The sequence below is a fragment of the Strongylocentrotus purpuratus genome, unplaced genomic scaffold (genome assembly GCF_000002235.5).
Source record: "Strongylocentrotus purpuratus isolate Spur 01 unplaced genomic scaffold, Spur_5.0 spur5_scaffold_2, whole genome shotgun sequence".
Taxonomy (NCBI): domain Eukaryota; kingdom Metazoa; phylum Echinodermata; class Echinoidea; order Camarodonta; family Strongylocentrotidae; genus Strongylocentrotus; species Strongylocentrotus purpuratus.
In genome coordinates this window covers 33,929,981-33,944,626 of record NW_022145605.1, presented here as the reverse complement: position 1 = coordinate 33,944,626, position 14,646 = coordinate 33,929,981, and the positions used below count along the sequence as shown (strand labels likewise).

Below are 14,646 nucleotides of genomic sequence, written 5' to 3'. Positions count from 1 at the left end.
GTGTATAGATGGCTCTGATGCAAAACACATCTGGCCGGACAGCTAGAGAGAAGTAAAGAAGATATTCGATCTTAGAACTTTACCTTTACTGGTCTAACCAATTTGTCGATCTAGTTGGGAAAGCTAAAAAGTTGTTCGATTTATTATATTTTCAGGTTATGTAGGGGCTATTTCGCCTTTATTGCTGAGGCATACAAGTCGTGGGGTAGAGGGGGCAGTGCCTCCCTTCCCTCGTATTTTTAAATTGCAAATGACATATTCGGCACGCGTAACTGTCACCCGATTATGACAGGTGCGTAATATTCAAACAGCCTACTATCCTATTTATATCTTTATTTCTGATTTTGTCCTGGTAAAACAACAAAAAATGACTGCAATTTAATTATATTCAAAGATTCATAGGGGGGGGGGGGGAGTGTGTCATAAAGACTAAGATCGACTACAAGTTGGACTTATTTATGGCAGGCCATTTTTGTCACTGTTTGCTCTCACCTTTCTGATCTTTAGATGATGTTTTTCTTTGTTTTTCTAAATGTACTTTTAGTCAGAGGCGCGGTAATCGGAAATACACCCGTTTTACTTTGAAAAGTGCCCTTTTCCTTTGTAGTAAATTCCCCTTTCCCTTTTTAATAAGTGCCCTGTTTTAGGTGCAAGAAGTACTCCCTTTTTACTTCAGATAAATCCCCTTTTACAGTGACACGTGTCATGTTTGCTTTCTGATAAGTACACCTTACCTTTTGTATAACCTTTTCGAGCGATAATCCATGATGCAAATTATTCGTGAAAGAAAGGCGTGATCTTTGAAACCTGGTGAAAGTTCTCTTCTTCGTGGTAGTCAAGCAGGAGGATGGGAGGAACGAGTGAAGATGAATGTACCTACAGGATCAAGCTTCTCCGAGTTGGCGACTCGAATGAAAGGTTGGTTAATTTTAATTGTGCCTCTTTCTTCATTCCTTTATTTTCCTTATTCTCTCTATTTCTCTTTTTTTTCACGCTATTTCTTGTTCTGATATATTTCTTTTATCTATTTGTTTGATCTGATGCTTGTATCCTGAAGTTTCTCGCTTTCCCCAAACCTGGTGCGATCAGCTTGCGAAACTTCGGTGACGACAGAACCTCGCCGTTACCGGCTTCTACGTGCTCGATGTGAACGGTGCTGCCCTTGATTGTCAAATCCAGTTTGTTGATGAGGTCCATCCCGAGGAGTGCTCATCCTTACGACGTACAATGTAGCATCGGCTTGACGAGTGCCTACTTTGACGGACGTGTGCAGTACGTGCACCAAGTACCGGGATGTCAGCTTGAGAGTTGTCGGATAACTTTATACTCTAGTTGGCTGAATGGCTTCTTTGATAAGATGCCTCTCGAGGACGGTCTGTGGGTTGATGGACACACTCGATCTAGTATCGACGGTCATGTCTATGTCCACTCTTCCAGCGAGCTGAACTCTGCATTTGACTGAACTTGTAGGCTCTCAGTTTACTGTCAAGACTTTACTTGCAACGTCTTGAACTTTCACCGACCAGTAGAGGCCTATCAACTAGGACGAAAGTCATCACATATCCTTCCAGCACGGGAGGGGTAAAACATCTCAGCTTACTGTGATCCATATATATTTCATCTTGAATTCACTATTTCTGTGCCTTATGTGGTTTGCTGTCACTGATTGAGGGAGCTAGGGGATATTACCCGAAATTACTTTGAGAATAATATGACCATGGCGACTGCATCTCCCCTTTTATTTTGTCAGAAGGGGCGGATCCAGCCGGCGGCAGGGGAGGGGGCCACAGAGGGGGCCCAATTCTTGAGAGAATAGTTTAAGGCGAAACAGCCAGCCGGTGAATATTTGTAGGGGGAGGGTAAGGAGCACGAATTTGAAAAATCGCACCCCCCCCCTTGAGCGCCAGGGGAGGGGGCCCCTCTTTAAAAAAAAGATAAAATTAACGTGTTTTAAACTGTATTTTTTCCCAGGGGAGGACCCCCCTGGATCCGCCACTGGATGAGGCATGATGTAGTAATTATTAACTAAAATTTGTAAAGATGTATTGGCTTCAAGAATGTACCATCAGAGACTGTTCCTTGAAGAAGAAAAGAAGACCTTAAAAATACTGCTAAAATTGGAATCTGTAAGGTGATATTTTAAAAAGAGACGACCCCAAACGCCCGCTCCCCCATGCCTATGCCCATGAATCTACCACCTTGACTCATTAATTCTGAACTACAGCACAAATGGGTAGAATGGTATCATGACCTTAACATGAATGCTGCCTAAGAAAAGCTACAAAGTGCCTGTAAATAGTGACGTCATCATTTTGCGGAGTGAAAATTAGTGGCACGCGTATCGAGAAAAGACCGTCGGCGAACAATTTTATCATCAATTCCATTTGCGATTCAGTTCAGACGGGCGGATTACGATTCTTCCACCGTGGCCTTCAGATGCCGTCTTTGTGTCATCTCCCTTTTGATGTTGTTTTCTTCCGATGGTACTTATCTGCAAGCTAGCCAAAGACAGTTGGTATTCTAAGAGAGACATATCAAACCCGATTAGCATACACTCAGCAAGAAAATCTTGGCCTGCATCATAGGGAGACAAATTGTGCATCAATACTGTAGAGCATGTAACCATGGTAATGAGAATGGTGAATACTTCTTTTTTTTCTCGCCATTCATTGTCAGGATATATCCCTTTAGGATTATTATATGGAATTATATATATTCTGAAAGGGGCAAGGAAAGGTTTTCTCGTACAATCGGCCCACAGCATCCGCCAATGTGCCCCGATATTACATGCTATTAAGGTAAGAACTCAAGAGGATTATGTTAAAAGAAAATGTTTGCATTAAAATTCAATTACATTCATAGTAATCAATCTCTCTTGCTGTATGCGGATATCTGTGTCGGTCCGCATATTCTCTCTCTATGTCTTATTTGTTTCCATTTTTACTCTCTCTCTCTCTCTCTCTCTCTCTCTTTCTCTAGCTTTCTCCCCAACCCCCCCCCCCCATCTCTCTGTTCCAATGTGACTCAGTCTCCCTTGCGCCCCATTCTCTTTCTCTCATTCTCCTGTTTGAAGCAGAAGCAGTTCTGTCTGACTTTCCATTCCCGATCTCTGTTCAGCATACAGGTAAAAAGGGTTTAATGACATTTGTACATAACGCCGTTTGAAACGTTTTATCTGCTTTTTAACCATAATTTTGACCGAAATGAAAATGTTAGACTATTATTTCCTAGACAAAGGTTTTCAAGCAGTGTTAAGGGATGAAAAAAACATCATTCATTTGGTGGTAAATAACGTGACAGAATGAAATAAAAATGTAGTATTCACTGAGCTTGGAAAGGAGAGAAAAAGGGAGAGATTTGAGAGAGGGAAAGGGAGAGAGAGAGAGAGAGAGAGAGAGAGAGAAAGAGAGAGAGAAAGAGATGCTTTTCACACTGGTAATATTTTCCTTAGCTCACTTCGTTTTCACACTCGGTTTTACCACAGTGGGGGTAGGCCCATTGGTAGTATACTTATACGGGATTATTTGGCCCCGGAAAAGCAGGGTCAGCATCGCAATCGGGGTGTTAACTCTTGAAATGCGGTGCTAAGAGCTTTATTGAGAACAGAAGTCAAAATAGTCCGGGGCTTAGGAAAAGCGGTGCTAATCCGTGAAGGTGGAAACGCCGTATCCATTCAGGTATAGTCAGGGATTACCGATTACGATTGTGTGGATTTAATGCGACTCTCTTGCACAACAGCTCTTTCAACTGTGCGATATATGAAAAACTCAATCTGAATTCGATGTGAATCAAAATTTATTTGGTAATCCAAATAAAAGTATTTACAATACCTCATACAAATTTTGGTGTCTACCGTATTGCTTTAGGAGAAAGGTTTAAATTCGTGCTAAATTTTGAGAAAGATGGAATAACAACTCGATCACAGTAGACATTATACCTGCATAAGAAATCGGAGTACACATTCATATACAGTGCGTCCCAGAAAAAACGAAACCGAGAACTATCGATGTTTTATCATAACTTAATCACAATTATAATTAATAAATGGCACATATTTGGAAAGCTTAGATACTCATCTTTCATGTGATGCAACTCATATGATTCATATTTCACGCATGAGTGATTAACAGCAATTTGAAGAGAGGAAACCAAAAAGTCATTTGGCGGGCGGTATCTCAATTTCAAGGAGAAAATAACATTTCTAGAAAGTTCAATTTCTGCCCTTTCATATGACACCTCAATCAGGAAAAACGAGCTAGGAATAACAAACTTCTGTTTGTTTAAAAAAATGCTTGCATTTCCCTAATTTGATCAAACGAGTTCGTTTTCACTGACTACCTGCCGTAGCAACAAACAGAGTTGACAAAAGACTTAACTCCATTTCGTTGAAGATCAGCCAGGCATCAGGTCTTTCGTCTTCTTTGTGCATGGCTGATCGTCAACGAAATGGAGTTAAGTCTTTTGTCAATTCTGTTCGTTGCAACGGCAGGCAGCCAGTAAAAACGAACCCGTTTAATCAAATTATGGAAATGCAAGCATGACTTTAAACAAACAGAACTTTGTTATTCCTGGCTCATTTTTCCTGATTGAGGTGTCATATGAAAGGGCAGAAATTGAACTTTCTAGAAATGTTATTTTCTCCTTGAAATTGGGATACCACCCGTCAAATGACTTTTTGGTTTCCTCTCTTCAAATTGCTGGTAATCACTCATGCGTGAAATATGCATTATATAAGTTGCATCAAATGAAAGAGGAGTATCTAAGCTTTCCAAATATGTGTCATTTATTAAATATAATTGTGATTAAGTTATGATAAAACATCGATGGTTCTCGGTTTCGTTTTTTCTGGGACGCACTGTATAACAGTGGTACAACTATATGTTGCACAGTACAAGCTCCATCTAGCGTTAAAAAAAATGCTGCCCCCTTGTATCAACATTTTATGCTTGATTTAATGTAATTTCTATTTTGTAAACAGGTGGTAAACATTTGTGTGTGTGTGTGTGTGTGTGTTAGCCTTCGTCACCCCTGTAATTTTTATATGACAATGAACAATATTATATTATAATATTGTTCATTGTCATATTTATGTTTTTTTAAACAGAGCCCTGTTGTAAACCAGCCTATTTTAATGTTTTTAACAATGTTTCGTAATGATTATATAGCTGAACATGATACTCTCTATAAAGATGCGAAATAAATAAATAAATAATTAAAATACACACTTGCACACCCCCTGCAAATAATCCCGTAGACATCACATATTTCATATGATGTTTTGTAAATACATTTGATTTGATTTGATTTGATTTATTGGTTTCTGCATTTTTTTTCTTTTTTCCATCATACATTTTCATGAACATAAAATGGTTTGATACAATATTTCAAGTGTTTATAATTTTATACAGATAATAAACGAAATTAAACGAATATATTGAATTTAAACAAATATATTAAATTTAAACAAATATATTGAATTTAAACAAATTATTGAATGCATAATTAACATACATTAGATGCAGGAGGGCTACAGAAATAAGCAAAGTAGCTTGACGTGCAATAAATCTCATACATCTACTGATTGAATGCAGGTTCATTCATGAGTGGAAAAACGATGCTAGGTCATGGACGATTACACATCATTGTTGAATATACAGTCAATGTACACACGAACATGAATACAGTAGAATTACACACGATATGATCAATACTTAGACAATAACATAGTTTTAACTGCCTTCTTAAACGAATACAATGTCCTAAGTACAATGGGCAGAGAGTTCCAGATGTCTGGGCCGGCGTGTTTAATGGATTTGAGAGCCAATGCGGTTTTTGGATTTCTTAAAGGAGCTACACAAAGAAACTTTACTAAAGCAGGGCTCCCACTTAGCCGAGTTAGAGCCTCGAGTTGTGGCGAGCTGGCGCAAGCTTATGGCAAGCCGTTTTATTATTAAAACATATTTCTTGATATCAAGAAATAATTTTACGTTGTAAAGCATTGGTAATTCTTGATATCAAGAATTGAATTCGTGATATCAAGAATTCGATTTCGTGATATTAAGAATTACATTTTTGATATCAAGAAATATGTTTTAATGATAAAACGGCTAGCAATAAGCTTGCGCAAGCTCGCCACAACTCGAGACTCCAACTCGGATAAGTGGGAGCCCTGCTTAACAACTGATAATTAGAACAAATTACATATGGATAGAAAGATTTTCTCTTGAAAAACACGAATAATTTGCTGAGAAATCATATAGATATCATGGAAAGGCGTAAAATGCAATTTTTCAAGACCCTTCTTAGACCCCCAAGCGCCCCCGAACGTAAGCCAAACACACGAGCGTAGCGAGCTCTGAATAGTGACGTCACACCCTGGACAAACAGCTCGGTACCGGCCGCATACCGCAGTCGCGCGTGTATTAGTCTGCAGCTAGACAGCCGTGTCCAGGGTGTGACGTCATAATAGTGACGTCATACGAAGGACTGCTGAAGGCAGTAAATCTGGATCTCAAAACTAACATTTTTGAAAGTTGATTTCTGCGGGCCCCAAACATATTTTGAAGAGGAAATTTGTTGTATTTGATCAGTAAGGCTTCCCCTTCGCAATGATATGAATTTTGCATCAATTCAATACACTTTTGCTTCTTGGTGTGACTCCTTTAAATGGAATTTTTCAGTTTGCCTTGTGGGGTAAGAGTGGATGGTTTTATTCAAATTAAACAACGGGGGGAAGTATGAAGGTAGTAGACCATTTTGTAAGCGAAACAAAAAAAAGTGCTATTTGTAGAAAATTTATATCATCAGCTTTTAGAGTTTTTAGTTTTGAAAACAAGGGATTGGTGTGGTCGCGATAGGAAGACATATGTCATCATAACAATATAATATCGTATCAGTAACTATAGTTTTGTTTCAATCCAATTCAATTCATCAATTCAATTAAAGAATAACATACATAAAAAATTACGTGTACATGAAATAATATATTGTCACACAAAATGATAAAATACAATACATCTATATGCATCTGTACAAAAATGTACAAAATGTACAAAAATGGCTAACCTAAAGAAGATATAATTAACAGTTAAATACGTGTACCAGATTTTAATGACATAACAAAACACAACATTCCTACAACACAAAATACACATCACCGTGCGCGATATTATCAAATAGATCAAGGAAAAGGACAACAAAAATCAAATTAAATTAATAGTAATTTGCAAGAGTAACTTTCAGCTGTTTTTGTTTTAATTTCTTCTTATGTTTGCTTACTTATTTAGTTTTAAATCTTGGATCATCATTAGTTTAGTTGATACCCAGACCAACATGAGACCCAACAAGAAATGACATTAATACACAGAATGAAAAAAATGGTCGATTTATACAAGTTTGTGAGGTTATTTTGGAGTCAGTTTGGCCCCCTATATAGATAGGCAACTCTATTCGATTGCTACCCCATTTGTTTAATATGGAAAATGTCCCAAAAATATCTTCTTTAATTTTTTATTTCTTATGATAGTGTATTTATTTTCAAACACAGGAGGACCTTACAATTTCATATTCCGGCCACAGATATGACAAACAGAATTGCTGGGTGATGTTTAATGAAAACTACAGTACAAAGCGAACATAGAGTAGCTTTAGAGTCAAGATTTCACGAAATCTTATAAAAACTAATTTCTCTATTTTGTCTGCATTCGTTAAAATCAGTAAGATTCCTTCCTAATACATACTATTTCATTTTACTGGGTTCAGATAGGATTGACTCAAATGTCTATGGACAATATATTAAGAACAGAAACTGAAAAAGATTGAAACACAGACAAAACGAAATATCCCCCAAAAGTGGATAAATGAATTGGGTATTTCCGACAAGTTCAATACTAATTCTCTCATGTACTCAGCTAGACGGAAAATTAACATAGAAAACAGGAAACAAGATATCACAGCCATTCAGATGGGAAAAAAATTCTTAATTTTAAGATTGGTTTTACAATACATTTGCAACATTCATCATAAAATTAATTGGTCGACTTACATAACTCTTGAACTCTTTAGTACTCAACTAGAGATATTGTAAAAAATAGAAATTATTATGAAAATGTGGCATTTCTTCTCATGATTCTGGCTAAACTATAAAAACTAGTTTGAATAATCGGACAGTGATGTGAAATGCATAGAGTCTATCACTATGATGATTATTTCCTACCGTAAGGCAATCTTTTTGTCCACAATTAAATTGTGTTTACATCATTTACTGTCACATTTACAACAGCTATCAACAATTCAGATTCACATGTAGAGTCATCATCAACAACAAAATGTTGAAAGATAAAAACTCCCGAAGTATATTAAATGAAAGGTTACTTTTTAGAATGGTTCAATCATTCAAACTGATCTACATGATCTAGATATATCATTTCTGAAACAGTCACCAAATCTCAAATTCACCTAGTTCAAAATATAACTGATTCCATTGGATGTTATATACACTTTATGAGGTCACAGAAACGCCAGGCCTGTTGGAAGCTTTCGAAAAAGGGGGCGGGTATAAGTCCGTTTTTTAACGAGATATTTTGTTTCTCTTTATTTTTCAACGAGCTTGTTTATACCAGAAAAAACAGGTCCGGTCGCACACATCGTACTCCCCCCCCCCCCCTCTCCCTACGGGCCTGAAGACAGTGTTATCATTCAGTGCAGGTAAAGGGGAGTCATCCATTATTTTAGTGGAATATATAGAGTCTATCACGAGTACAGAAAGCGATCTCTCCTGATCGGTACTGCTGGAGATGGTACCACTTAATCTCGGGCTTCTCAATCTTGTAATCAGTGACGAGGTTCTGGATATGCTTCAGCTCGTTGGTGTACTCATCAATGCTGACCAAATCTACATCGCGCTTCAACGCGGCTATCATAATTGTATTCCCTTGAGACACCGCAGGATATAGATCGTCCCCTGATTTAGTTAACTTATATTTTACAACACCTTGTTTGTCAATCAATCGGATTGTATTTGTATTACCAGATGCGACGATTATGTAAGTATTATAACTAGTAATCTGCCAAGGTAAATACCCATTACATGATATCTCCCTGATCGCCTTCCCACCTGCTGGTGAGAATACCTGGATCTTCCGAGCGTTCCAGTAGCTAACATATATCTGATCATTACTGTCTACAGTGAGGCTAGCAATTCCACCTTCATTGTCACTCAGTGTCTCAAACATTACATTGAACTTTGTGTACCCTTGTGTGTACAGTGTGATATTGTTTGAGCGATCAAGTAAAACATACCGATCATCAGAGAGGAACCCTACTCCACGAATCTTAATATCCTTGAAAATTTTCTTCTTGTGATGACCATCAGCAGAGAAGATCTCCACGCCACCTGGGTTACATCCGGCCACTGCCATCCTACCGTCTGGTGTACTAACCAAGGCAATCATGTTATTCTTAGTAGGCAAAGCGATGTTCTTTGCAACTGCATTTACGATTCTACCGAGAGCTAGCACGTCCATTCCAACGTTCCTCTTAAAACTGACACATTTTCCTTTCCTGCTCGATTGCCTCGGCTGCTTGTAGTTAGGATCTTCTTGTTTTAAGGCCTCTTGTAAGTCCTGACATAGAGTGTCGTGTGCAGCCAAAGCATCCATATCTGACGGTATCTTTGTCCTATTGGTTACCACGTCAGCTATGGTGGTCAAGTGAGTAATGTGCTCCACAACCGATTTCTTCATTTTGTCCAGTTCTTTCTCTACTCCTTCGGTCCTACCCTTGACTTCACCAATGAGGATGTCTTTCCTCTCTCTTAACTGTTGGACTGATTCTTTATATGCTTTGTTGATATCATCTGTACACTGCTTCTGAACATTGTTCACACGCTCCTTCTGTTCGTCGATGAAATCAACGTATTTCTGAAAGCAAGAGCGTTTCTTGTCCGCCTTGGATTTGAGGTCCTCGATACTCTTTATGTGGCTGCTTTCATAAACAGCTGTCTCGATGACCCGATGCCCTTCGTTTGTATGCTCCATGACAACACACTTGAAGCAGGCAAATCTCCTGCAGTCGGAACAGAACCACTCCTCATCCTCTTTGGGGTGTTTCTTGCATTTTCGGTATATACGTACTGACACTTTCCCTGATACAATCTCACTCATGGCTAAGACCTCATGACCGATGAAGTCTGGCCACTGAGAGTGTTTGTTGTGACAAGTGCTACATAAATACTTGCCACAGTCTTGACAGTAGACAACAGCTTGGGGCTTGTCCTCGGATTTACAATTCGTGCAAAACTGATAATGATCCTTCATGTCCTCTATGAGAGACTTTAAAGCTAGACTTGCCGGTAATCTGCTTACTTCTTGGTTTGGGACCTGCGTTTCAGCTCTGCAGACAGGGCATCGGAGCATCTCGTGGCTACCATGGCATTTTAAGAGGTTGTCCAGACAGGCCTTGCAGTAGGTGTGAGAGCAAGACAGGATCTTGGGATCGTTGAAGGTGTTCAGACATACAGGACACTCCAGACTCTGAGCAATAACATTCTTTAATGCGTCAGCCATGATTCGAATTCTACAGGAATACAAGATAAAAGAAAAGGGAAAAACGTAATGATTAGTGTAGCTTTGATTATTCTGATGGAATTCGAAAGGTGTGCTTATTTGTTTTGTTTTTCACCCTGTTTCTTCAATTTTACTAAACTGATATCATTTCCTAAACGTCCGTTATTTTCATCTTGGTCTGAGCTCAATCGCTCTCCAGTTATCACCTCAAGGACATATAGACCCAGACCCAACTATTTCAGTACAAGGAAAATTATGATTTTACAAACCAGATCAAAAAACAAAACAAAATCTTTACAAGTGTTTGGGAATTAGCCTAATATAGTTATATACGACAAAGTAAAACGAAAATATTAGTAATATTGGTTTGCATCTATTTGGGAAATGACACGGACATTTTCATTCACTCACCTCTTTTCCCGTTATTACGTACCGTTATTACGTAAACCTGAATACGCTTTGCCTTTTCAATGCAGTGGTGCACTCAAGCGCGTACGCAGGGGGGGGGGGGGGGGGGGGGGGGGGGGGGGGGAGGGAGGGGGGGGGTTACCCCCCTTCAGTTTTTATTATGTGTGTATTTTGGAGCAACCCCCCCCCCTTTGATTTTTTTTTGATTTTTTAAATTAAAACAAATTATACCAATGGCTGACCTAAAAAAGGTGACCTTACCCCCCCCCCCCAACGGAGCAAAATGTCAAATTTTCAAATTTCCAGACCCCCCCCCCCCAACAAAAAAAGTGTCCTCTTACCCCCCCCCCCCCCCCCGCTTATTCAGCGGTTGGCTCAGTCGTTGCGAAATTTTCGGCCCGATTTAAAAATGTTAACCCCCCCCCCCCCCTTGAAAAAATCCTGCGTACGCTACTGGGTGCACAATTAGTACTACATTATATGTCATTGTTTAGTTTGTCAGTCTATTTTTAGTGACTGGGAATTCCCAGTAACTTTTGACAGACTGAAACCTCGATTTCAGTTTGTCAAGCGCCTACGGAACATATATGTCTGCCCTGCCTCCCCCCCCCCCACACACACACACGCATAGTGCAACAACACAGTACCACAATTCTGAATGACGTTATAATGCTGGGCTGGGATTCGAAACCCCATCTCTTAGATTGAGAGTCAAGTGAATGAACCACTCTACTATACTACACCTCAACTAATACGACACATATGTCAATCACGCAAGATGAAATGTTTACCATGTGTATGTATATGCAAGAATAGTAGTCCATTACAAATGTGTAATTTCGTAGTTCAAATTACAAAAATTAAACAAAAGAGCGACAATTTTCTCCAGGACAAACAAACACTAAAATGTTATACTTATGGACGATATCAATATGCTCGTAATTTGTCTAATGCGACAAACGTTACTTCCGTGTTCACGATCAAGGACATTACACTGTTATGGTCTGGTTTCAAAGCTCTGTTTTGTTTAGATTTATTTTTGTAACCTGTTTCTTCATGATTTAACAAACTGATACAATTTCCCAAACACCCGTCATTCTCATTTTAGTCTTGGCGAAATCGATGTCCATTTATCCACCCATAGACATCTAGACACAGACCCAACTATTTCAGTCTAATGAACATGATAATTTTACAAACCAGATACAAACAAAGTCTCAAAAGTGTCTGGGACTTGGCTTATAATGACATGAATATACGACAATTTAAACGAAAATATTACGAAATGTCACTGTATTTCTTTTGGAAATGACATACATTTACATTTAAATTTACTCACGTCTTTTTTCGTCAGTATACGTATCGGTCTGGGTGTTATATGAAATCAGTAAACATGTATACTCTCTGCCTTTACAATATAGTAGTGCACTGATCATGCGTGGTAATATACATGTTTGTATCAAGCTTGTCATTCTAATTTTAGTAACTGGGAATTCCCAGTAACCTTTGACAGACATCCAGATTGAAATGGCACAATAGAACATCGATCTCAGTATGTCAAGCGTCTGTCGGGCCGACATATTCCCGTGTCAAACTTGAATTCTATTTCTGTTATCCCCTTCCCCCATTAAAAAAAAATTATTAAGTAAGAGTCGAATTGCTTTTGCTAAAGTCTTGTAGAACGGTGCTCCTTCGAAATTACAGTTTGAATCAGTGGCGGAATGAGCAAAAACGTTTTGGGGTGGCAAAAAAAATGATCCGCATCACCACCACTCTTACATGTTACATGCAGGCCCCGCGGAACGTTTTTCATATTGGGGGGCGGGGGGGGGGGCGATAAAGTATTTACGATCAGGTTGAGCTAAGCGAGCGTAAATTGGCTTTGGGTCCAGAGGCAAAGCCCCGGCGGCGGTTAAGAGTCAGAGCCCCAAGGGGTTTTAGTCTTTGAATTACGGTCAGATAAGCTTATTTTGCTACCTTATACACGGTGACACTGCATGGGCAGGGGGCTGTGGGCTGAGCCCCATGAAGCTCAGGGGTTTTAGGCATCTAATATGATGAGCATTCAGGGGCCGCCTGAGGCACCTGTTCGGGTCCAGGGGCAGAGCCCCCGGAAGCTCAAGGGTTTTAGGCAATTAATGACGGTCAGATGAGCATATCTTTTTTCAAAAAATGGGGGGGGGGGGGGGGGGGGGGGGGGAGGGGGCTCAAGCCCTCCAATCCCAGGCAATCCGCGGACCCTGACATGTAGGCTTCTCATGAGCATATTTTTTGTCTGATTGTAGATTTGGGAATTCGTCATTTTCTAACAAACGCATAATAAAGTAATATTTTCCAGAAAAATGAGAACAAAATCCCGGAAAATCATGTCATTTCAGCAACATTTGTAAATCACTCGTTAGAAAAACCCCTCCCCCCCCCCCCCCCCCTGCGTACGCGCCTGTTTGTATTTAGTTTGTCAGTCTATTTTTAGGTACTGTGGATTGTCAGCAACTAACCTTTGGCAGACAAGTAGATTAAGATCGCCCAATGAACTTCGATCTCATTTTGTCAAGCATCTGTTGAGCAAATATATACCCGATTAAATTATATTATTGTCACCCCCTCCCCCATTACAAAATATTCTAAAGTTAGAGTTAAATTACTATTGCCAAAAGTCTCGTAGAACGGAACCGTCTTCCTTCGAGACTACAATTGGAATGTTGGAGATGGCGCTATACATGCACATCCGGAAAGGAGAACATTAAAGAAAATATTCAATCTTTGACCTTTACGTTTATTAGAATATTATATTCATCATCTGGTTGAGAGAGTTTATAAGTAGTTCGATATATTATAATTTCAGGTAGTTTAGGGGCTATTTGCCTCAATTTCATGAAGGCGTAGAAAACAATATTATAGATTCGGATACCTGAAGATCATTTGAACCTACATGATGGCTACCAGGTAACAGATACAGGACTGAGCAGTGTACAACAACAAAATATCTCGGAATCCCAGAGAAGTATTGACTGAGTATGATCCGCACTTACCCAATGGACTGCACATTTTCAGAACAATTTAGAATCCTTGAAGATGTTTAAAGTCTTGTTCAGATTTGGCGCGGTAAGCTGCCGCATAAAAACCCTGGCAGTTTTTTTTAAACATGTAAATGAAAGGCAAATGCAAGCAGCAAAGATCCTAAACGTATCCGAAGAGATAAGGCCATTTGAAGCATGTTACAGCTAATTGATCATAACAAATATGGCACCGTTTGGCCGCGTCATAACTGAACGAGTATGATTGTTAACAGGTTGCATTGGACTAACCAGGGAAGTGTTATCACAAACCCTGGACTAACCATTTTAATGAAAATGGACCCTTAGACATATTTATATAGGTTCTCCATAACTCCCTCTTTTCAGCTGTTCTCGTTAGCTACTTAAATGACATGCTCGTCCAATGCTTGATGTTATCAGTCCATGTCCTTGTTAGTCTACCCCTCTTTCTTCTCCCATTAGTTCCTTCTTGCAATATAGTGTTTGTCAAGCTATTCTTCCTTCTTGTTACATGTCCAGACCACTGTAACTATCTTCTTTTCACAATAAGTGATGAGCTGATCATGTTCCCCTTTGTAACTCTCAACTATTTTTCTCACTTTCTTTTGTCGGGTTAGTAAGTAATGTCTAAATTA

The 14,646-nt window shown here is 39.2% G+C and overlaps 1 protein-coding gene across 1 annotated transcript; it reads right to left on the bottom strand.

Annotated features, from left to right (window-relative positions):
* Window positions 1-8,729: 8,729 nt before the first annotated feature.
* LOC115926490 (RING finger protein 207-like) lies at window positions 8,730-10,597 on the bottom strand. Its single transcript, XM_030991245.1, has one exon. It carries the CDS (start codon window positions 10,563-10,565, stop codon window positions 8,730-8,732), a length of 1,836 nt encoding a protein of 611 aa, XP_030847105.1. The 5' UTR covers window positions 10,566-10,597.
* Between the last annotated feature and the right edge of the window lie 4,049 nt (window positions 10,598-14,646).

What these genes read in the sequence shown, in the direction of transcription:
- LOC115926490 (XM_030991245.1), bottom strand. Translation starts at nt 10,565, where the DNA reads ATGGCTGACGCATTAAAGAATGTTATTGCTCAGAGTCTGGAGTGTCCT.